The sequence below is a fragment of the Caenorhabditis briggsae genome (genome assembly GCF_000004555.2).
Source record: "Caenorhabditis briggsae complete genome, chrX, whole genome shotgun sequence".
Lineage (NCBI taxonomy): Eukaryota > Metazoa > Nematoda > Chromadorea > Rhabditida > Rhabditidae > Caenorhabditis > Caenorhabditis briggsae.
The window spans coordinates 7,288,073-7,297,200 of record NC_013491.2 but is presented as its reverse complement, the minus strand read 5'-3'; the positions used below and the strand labels follow the sequence as shown (position 1 = coordinate 7,297,200).

At 36.2% G+C, this 9,128-nt stretch overlaps 2 protein-coding genes across 2 annotated transcripts in view; both read left to right on the top strand.

Annotated features, from left to right (window-relative positions):
- Positions 1 to 1,608: 1,608 nt before the first annotated feature.
- Positions 1,609 to 3,163, top strand: CBG27603 (the record flags this gene model as incomplete). Its single annotated transcript, XM_045239355.1, has 3 exons — positions 1,609 to 1,616; positions 2,281 to 2,359; positions 3,137 to 3,163. The coding sequence occupies 3 exons, from the start codon at positions 1,609 to 1,611 to the stop codon at positions 3,161 to 3,163; spliced, it is 114 nt and encodes a 37-aa protein (XP_045099962.1).
- Positions 3,164 to 8,809: 5,646 nt separating this feature from the next.
- CBG17135 overlaps positions 8,810 to 9,128 on the top strand; it is a gene marked incomplete at both ends in the record, with an annotated part of 7,744 nt that continues 7,425 nt past the window's right edge. Inside the window, one exon of the mRNA XM_002644121.1 lies at positions 8,810 to 9,077. Within this exon, the coding sequence (XP_002644167.1) occupies positions 8,810 to 9,077 (268 nt within the window). The remainder of the gene's footprint in view (positions 9,078 to 9,128) is intronic.

Below are 9,128 nucleotides of genomic sequence, written 5' to 3'. Positions count from 1 at the left end.
AATGTTTGATATCTATTATAGGAAGCGAGATAATTTCGCTTAATGTGTGCAAGTGTGGTGGTGACACAATCGGTGTTGACCTAGAGCAGTTAAAGCTTAATTATTTTGGTTCCTATGTATATTAGATGTCAAAAATCTGTGAACTGATAAAATGTTTGTCATAATATCACCAACATTTTGTAAGTTGACGTCATTTTCATATTTTTCATAAGAAGCCCGGCCCACCCCTCGTCGAAAACAACTTTGGTTAAAGAATCAGTAACCGAATTTTTTAGATTATTTTACGATTCAGGGTACCCAATTAGGCTACCCTACATTTTCAAGTCAATTGGTCTATTCAGTTACGCGCAATTACGCAAAGTATACCGACTCCCGGGGCTAGGCGAATCCCCGCCCCGCACCCGCGGGGCGCCCCTTTTTGCCCCCAAGCCAACCCTATTAAAAAATATTGGAGGCAAAAAACGTCCCTTTCCTGGACTAGCACAAAACGGATAATTTAAGCGGCCCATGCGCATGTAAAGCAAAATGGCAGAACGTTTTGTGTTTCAATTTTTCTGATGAATACATAGCGAGCTACGCTTTTGCCAGCGCGATGAGTGTTCGTGTCCATGAGTGACAATTTTTTGTTTTTTTTTTTGCAAAGTCTCCCAATTTGATTTTAAGTCGAAAGCAGATATTAGCTCCGATTGTTCGAATGCCTTGAAACTTTAAAAAACCAGGACCCATAACAAAAAAACAAAGCTGATGGCATTTTGTTTTCATTCCAATCTCCGAATTTTTTACGAATTTCTGTGTTTTAGAGATTTCAAATTTTCGAACTTCAGATTTTCTAATGCTGAATTAAAAATTTATGAAAATTTCAAGTTTTAGAGCTTTCGAAATCCGAATTCTTGAATCTGCGTCTTTCTTGATTGCTAACTTTTAAATCTACGAGTTTTATATGAGATTCTGATCTACTGGACTCGCGATTTTTCTAAAATTTGTATAGAAGTTTCCTGGAATTCCTGAGTCGTGCAGATTTCAAATTCTAAGAACCGTAAAAGCCTGTATTAGAAGTTCACAATGTAATAGAAGGACTCTCCTTCAAACTATATTGTTTGAAATCAAAAATTTCCAAACGTTTTCTGGGATAAACGGACACTCCGGAGACACCGTGGAAGGGCCAGTCCTCCAATTCAGGTCTTACGGTATATGAGAGTTTTGAACTTCAGATTTTCCGAACTTCTGATTTTCCAGACTTTGAAAATTCGTAAACCTCAAAAAATTAAAAAAAAAAAAAGAAATTCTCAAATTTTCGAATTCGGAAGTGCAGAAAATGGGGTTGGGAAATCTGAAAATTGGAAATCCCGAAAAAAAAATTCGAGAAAATTTCCGGGAAAAAAACTCTAGAAAACTCCTGTCGGGAAAAATTCCCGAAACGTTTCGGGAAAACCGGTAAAAATTGTGTACATTTCTCGAGTTGTCTATGTCTTCTCAAAATTTCAAATGATGTTCCAAAAATCATGTTAGTTTCTTTTCATTCCTCATACTATATTCTCCTGAATCCTTATTTGAATGTATTCATTAACCGTAAATACATCTCGACGCAGACCTCGAGTCTGCAGCAGAATGATTATGTAACCAAACATTTCATAACATAATCCTCTTTTTGGCCCGACTGAGTGTCCACTATTTGGTCACCTTTTTTGGGGTTCAAAATTCAAATTTTGAGCGATAGAACATATGGAGCAAAGGTGTTGCATCTAGAGAAGATAGCAGGTACGGGAGGGATCATTACATAACATCTTCCCCACCTATGTTTCCATATGGTTCCTCAGTGAACCTCGATGATCATGCAAATTCAAATTGTAAACGATAGAGCATATGTTACCGACGCGCTGTTCGATCATGACTCCGCCCACACTCCGCTCCAGAGTGATTTCGCTCCGCCCTCTTTGAAAAACTATAAAAAGAAAATCCAGAAAAAGATTCTCCATATATTTTGCTTTGGAGACAATGTGACTGTGATCTTCGGACAAGGTCGATTTTTTCAAAAGCAGGCAGAGTGTGTTATCAGCCTATTTTTCTTATTTTTCTGAATGTGAGTTTTTTCCATTGTTAGTGAAAACTAAAATTGTGAATACAAGTAAGAAATTTTACTTGTCTAATTCTCAAAGATTTTTTTGCACTATGTCGCCCCTAATGAGTTCAATTTTCAAGACAGGTCTTCAGGTAAAATATTAGCATTACACTGGTTTGCTAGTGAAAGCCAGATAATCAACAAAAGTAAACCAGTTTCAGATTTTATTTTTTGTCTGTTGCCCAATGGATGCATTTCGTTGGATTATGGAATTACTTATCTTGGCTTGATGAAAGTTTGGTGAGTTATTTACTTCATCTCATGTGTATATGCTAGTTGATCTTTGAGTGATTGACTGGAATTTGTTTCCGGACCACTAGTAGCTTCCATTCATTTTTTCAAGATTGAAAGCAAAATAACTATTCCGATCTTGGGAAGAATTCTAAGCTTCATATTCCGCCCCTAACTATTTTTCAAAAATATCATTTTTTAAGATGCCCACTATCACCAACTGGTTCTTCAAATGGGTGAGCCATAGATTTGAAATCAACGAAATGGCTAAAAGATGGATAGACCCAAACGCAGCCGCTGAAAAGATGGATCAACACAAACGCAGCAGATAAAAAGATGGATCAACACAAACGCAGCCGATGAAAAGATGGATCAACACAAACGCAGCAGATGGAAAGATGGATCAACACAAACGCAGAAAAAAATGTATTTCAACTGTAAAAAGCGATTTCAGGGAGAAATCAAACGACAGGATCACAATGAAAATGGATTCTCTAGACAAGCTTTTCCAATTGAGATTGTTCGATAAGAATACATATGAGTTGAGTGTGGTAGACTAGTCACTGGGTTTGGAAGCGTGCTGAACTATTATATCCTCTTCTCACGTGTAGGTGTCGTTTGAGAAGCCTGACATGCAAGAGGATAACGGCGAAAATATCGAACCTATCCAATCGGGACCGGATAATGAAGAAGATATGTTTCATAGATTTCAAAAGCTCAATGCTTAAATATATTATTGCAGGCTTGTCTTCTGTTCTCCTTCTGAGCGTGAGCGAATTCGTCTAGGAAGTGGTTCAAGCTGCAAAAGAATGAAACTCCAAGTCCCGCAGCCGTTATCAACACTAAGAAAAAAACAGTCGAAGCGATCATGGCGAATGTCGACCCACCGAACACTCCCAAGGAGAAAGATCTATCTACCAGTGAAGACTAAGAGATTGGAACCGTGAAAGCAGTAAAGGTAATTGTTTCGTATTCATGTGATCAGGTGGCCTGATTTCTGGATTTCCAGGCGCTTCGGATGTAGTTGAGAAGCAACTGCTACTCCGACTTCGGTTCCTTCAACTAATCAGTAGCATCGACCTCGTCGTTGTTCAGCCCCGTCACGATGTTATCCGTTGGATATGTTCCACGTCCCCGACGTAGCCGCTCCTCCAAAGAAGAAGACAAAGAAGATGACTGCTTCCAACGATTTGGCCCATTTTGTTGGTTCTCTTTCAATTACTCCAAAAGTCCAATCTAAAAAGGTTCTCCCAGTTACCCATAACTCCCAATTTTACTTTCCCATTTTCTCAATTATCCTCAATCCTCTTACAAATGTGTTTGTGAGATATTTAAACATCACCTCAATAAATCATATATTAAGTTTAGAATCAGATATGAAATTTACAGGTTCGCTGTTTCAGGAAACTGCATCAGGACATGATATACATAGATTTTGGGTTCATTTACCGACGAACTTATGAATTGAATGCTCGGCATTAAACATTTTGAGTTCTCTTCCGTTAAAACATTTCGATACTGCATTTTTCCAAGTTCTGTTTGGTTTTTTTTATTTGTCGCGTATAACTTCTCTGATAAGCCGTCATTCGGTAGCATATGTGCTCTATTAATTTCAACTTGAATCTGCATGACCGTCGAGGTTCAATGCGACGCCATCTGGGAACATGAGTGGGGAAGGTGTTATGTAATGATCCGCCTCGTACCTGCTCCGTTTTCTCCAGGTATACCAGACAAATCAACTAACCGAATAAAACTAGACAAAATGCTGAATCACAATTTTTTAACGAAAAAAAAAACCAAATTGTAATTTAATTGTTTGATACCGTGCTCACCGGGCCGAGTTTTCATTTCACAAGTACATCGGTAAATCATCCGAAACCTTTTTTTTCAACGGTTTTTCACTTTTTGAAAGCGTTAAGCGATTTTTATACATAAACTTTTCAAAAACTGAATAATTGAATAATTTTTGAAACTTATTCTATATAGATACACAGTACTTCGAACTTCTTCGAGATTCCACAAAACCTATCAGTTTATTCTTATTCATCATACTTTATTGCCCTAAATCCTCATTTGAATTTATTCATTAATCATAGGAAACATCTGGAAGCAGATCTCTAATCGGCAGTAGAACGCGCAAAAAAAAACACATACTTTAAAGCCACCCTGTATATTCAAACAAGCGTTGCTCATTTTGAACTGTAGTTTCTATGGCAGATACTCATTAGCTCGATGATTTTCTACTAAATGCTCGTTAGTTGCTAATTGTGCTCATTTGCTAAAATAGTCTCACTTGCCAAATTCCGACTTTTTACCGGAAAAAATGCGCTTTAAAAGCAGGCAGAGTGTGTATCAGCCTATTCTTCTTATTTTTCAGAATGTAAGTTTGTTTTCAGTTGTGGTTAAATAAGGTGAACTAAAAATGTGAATACAATTTACTTGTCTAGTGTTTAGTTTTCTAGTAAGAAAATTTACTCATCTAGTTCTTAAGGATTTTTTTGCATAATGTCTCCCACTATGATTTCAATTTTCAAGACAGGTTATCAGACGAAATATTAGCATGAACATACTGATTTTGATGAAATTCAAATGATCAACAAAATTAAACTTCCGTCAGATTTAATTTCTTGTCTGTTGTCCATTGGATGCATTTCGTTGGATTATGGAATTGCTCATCTTGGCTTGATGAAAGTTTGGTGAGTTGTCTACTTTAATCACCTCATGTGTAGATAAGCCAGTTAATTTTAGTGATTTAGGGACTGACAGGAATTTTGTTCCGGACCACTAGTCGTTCCGTTCATTTTTTCGAATTTTTTCTGATTTTTGCAGACTTCTAGAAATTTCTTGCTTAGAATTAATTGCTTTAACACATTTAGTTTTGTAGCAACACAAGCAACTCAGTAATTAAAACCCCAAGCTTGCTTAATGTAAATCAGTTATGCAGGATTTTTTTCTTTTTTGAAAAAACGAAGGAATATTGAGAAACAAAAGGAAATGAAAAAGAATTAAGAAATAAAATTGGGCAAAATTGGAAGTGAGGAAAGTATCGACTGGCATTAAAATCCGTTTGTAAAATTTGTTAAAATCATTTCACAGTTCTCATTGTCTTTATTGAAATATTGAGATTTTGAAGTCCTGAAGTTTTGAAGTTCCGAAGTTCTGATATTTTTAATTTTTAGCATTATCAGATTCTGAAGATCCGAAATTCTTAGATTCTCAGATTCTGAAGTTACGGGATTTTCAGATTGCGAATTCTGGAATTCCAAAGTTCTGAAATTCTAAGAATTCTGAAGTTCTGTAATTCTGAGATTTTGAAGTTCTGAAATTTTCAAATTCTCAGACTCTGAAGTTTCGAAATTCTCAGATTCCGAATTCTGAGATTCTCAAGCTCTGAAATTCAGGATTTCAGAAACTTCGTCAAAAAAAATGGTACCACCGAATCACAAACGTTGAACCCCTAAATGAAATAAGTTGTACCCCAGAATCATTGGTAGATTGTACCCCCGAATCGTTGTACCCCCGAATTTTTGTACCCACGAATTTTGTACCCCCGAATCACCAATTTTGTACCCCTAAATCAGTTGTACCCCCTTGTACCCCCGAATCATTGTACCCCCCGAATTTTTGGCCATTCAAATCATCCAACTTTTGTTGCGCTGGCAAAAAGCTATAAACTCCAATAGTGAATACATTTCTTATTGATTCTTATTTTCCTTGAAGAAAACGCCTCTCGAAGAAAAGTGTCAAAGACTTTTTGGACAACCTAATACATATCACACTTCAAACTTTAAGACAATTATAATACCTCAATTTATGTGTAGGAGAAAAGGGGTTATGTCAACGTTTAGGGACATCACACTCACCTGAGATATACATGTGTATGGGAAAGTAGAATGGTATGACTGCTCAGTCACGGTGACCTAGACATTTCTCTTGAACTTAGATGATATTCTTCTGTTCGAATCTGACGTCAATGATATAGAACTTTCAGAAACTCAGTCAGACAGACGTCTAAAGTAGGATTATGCTTATCCTCAAATAAAAGTACGAAATTTCAGATTACTATAGTTTTCGAAATTTGCATCTTTTCGATTTTCTGGCTAAAGGAAAAATTTACAAAATTTCTACTGACCATCGTGTGGAGGGGTTTTGATTTATTTTCAGTTTATCCGGTTACTGTACTTCGGAAAGTCTTTTTTGCTCTGGGAAAACCGAATGACATTCGAAGCAAACAAAATTATACAAATGATTGTTTTCTCTATTTCACAATAAGTTTCATATTGAACTGTCATTTTTGTTATTTTCAACAATTTTCTCTATTTTCAACCCATTTTTATATACTTGTAAATTTGTTGATTTTTAACAAACCTTCCTCGGCCCCACACGCTAGACAGTCATTTCTGACAACCTTGGTCAAAACATCCAAAAATTTGAGACCACCGTGACGTAGTGGTAGTCTTCAGCGCCTTTCCCATACATATGCATGATGTAGGTTAGTGTGATGACCCTAAAATACATATTGGAAATAATGTATTGATTTTCAGAGAGTGTGGCGTATTGATTTTCAGAGAGGGACACCGTGCGTCAATCCAATGACATTCAACCACATACATAAACCCTTACAATCAGTTCCCCCTTATGACGACTTTCTGAATAGACGTCTGACCATTTTCCCCGAAAACTCTCCAAAAATCTTGTAAATGAATGGATTTTGGAGAGTTTGTCCGTTATTTTTCTGAGTATTCCAACTGCTATTTCTTTCTAGAAATTTTTTGAGAAATCCTATTAATGAATATGGTTTCGAAAATTTCTTACTATAATTGATTTTACCTGAAAAAGCGAGAGGTTAGTTTTCAAAATCGTTTTATAAAAGTTACTCGTATTTCTCGCATTTGTTTGAAAATCTAACTGTACACACTTCGGCTGATAAACTAGTCATTTCCTTTTTTTGAAGACATTGGATTCAATCTACATATACCAAAAAAGGAAAATGCCTCTTCGATCCATTGGCCATTCGTGATTGCTATCGATGCATATGGACAAAATTCCAGGCGATGGAGGAAAAAAAAGTTGAATATGAGTACATTTCCAGTTTAAATCTAGACATCTCTCATGAACTTGGGTCGTCTTCTTCTGTCTGCATCTGACATCATCGGCCTGAAAATTTGAAGCGTCAGTCAGACAGACCCGGTTGTAGATTTGTGTTGATGTTAAACAAATATATCGGATTACTGTGGTTTTAGAAATTCGAATTTTGCGATGTTTTGACGGACGAAAAACTTTTAGAACTTCAATAGAACATTGTATTGAAAAAATTATATTTGTTTCAAGTGTGTCGGGTCATTTTACTCCGGAAAGTCCGGAAACACTAAATTTCTCGAAATCTGGCAACGAGCGTTTCAATAAATTGTGTCCAGGGATGATGATTGAAATTTGCAATTAAACACAAAAAATCAAAAGCTTTGAAAATTAAGGTTGCTATTTTCCATAAAAATGTGTTTTTCTCATAATTCAAAGAGAGCCTCAGAGAACTTCAGTATTTTTCTGAAGCTTTTTTTTGTAATAAGGGAAAAAGGTTACATATTAGTGTGCCAAGAGTTAGAAAATGTCCGAGCAACAGATGATGTCACTGTGTCTTTCAAACATAGGGACTGCCAGAATACAATGAAATTACGGAGATTAAGACGAACAATCGTCTATCAACAGGTTCATTGCAATATAACCTTCCCAGAAGAGCTAGTGGCACACCAACCCATTTAGCAGTTATTGTAAACGAACAGTCGGCCACGCTCACACAACCCTCTTTCCTTTTTCTTTCTTTTTTAGTCATTCGTATTTTACTCGCACGATGTGATTGGTGTGTCTCCTCTCTAGTATTCTTCTCGTAAGTTCTAAAAGTGTATGGATTTGGGGATAACGCTTTTATTTTCCTGAAATTATTCTGATTCCTTTAACCCAAAAACCCCCTGAATCAATNTTGAATAATTATCTTTCTACTACTATTTCAAATATTCTAATTACTTTAAGAAATTGAAGGTTAGAACAAGTTGCTGTAATATTTTCATTGTTTGGAAAATTAACCAGAAATTATAAGCCACCGTTGGGAATTTTAATTTTCTGTCCTTCTGTCAAATATAAAAAATTCAAAACATTAGAAATTTGAAAAATTGAACTGGTTCCGACATCCTGTTAGTAAGAATCTCAAAAATTTAGAAGCTAGGTACTTTCACAAACCTTACATATTGACAATTGTCGTCCTGAATTGAAACTGATTAACAATTAAAAATATGAAAATTAAAATATTTAACAAAGAAATTCCCTCGCAAAGACATTTCGCTCTCTCTCTCTCTTTGTACCCCTAATAGGGACAATTTTCAGCAACCCACTGTTATCACCAGCAAGGTGTTCGTGTGCCTCTACGAAAAAGACGGCTCCAAATTCCCCTATTCCGCCGAAATCATGGCAATCAAAGAGATCGGAGGAACCCAATACTACATGATCCACTATAGAAGACGGAAGAAAACCACAGACATTCGAATTCCAATAGGAGAGGAGAATGGAAGAATGTTCAATGGGACTTTGAAGGAGTATGGAGACAAATTCAACGTGGAGATTTCTTCAGATGCCTGGGAAGCTGAGAAGAAGGACAAAAGGAAGGCTGTGGATGATTTGGAGACGAGTTTGGAGAAGAAGGGAGAACTGTGGAGGAGAATACATATGTCTTATAGTGTCTTTTTTAAATAAATTTTTCTTTCATCTATGTTCTATTGTAATGTTC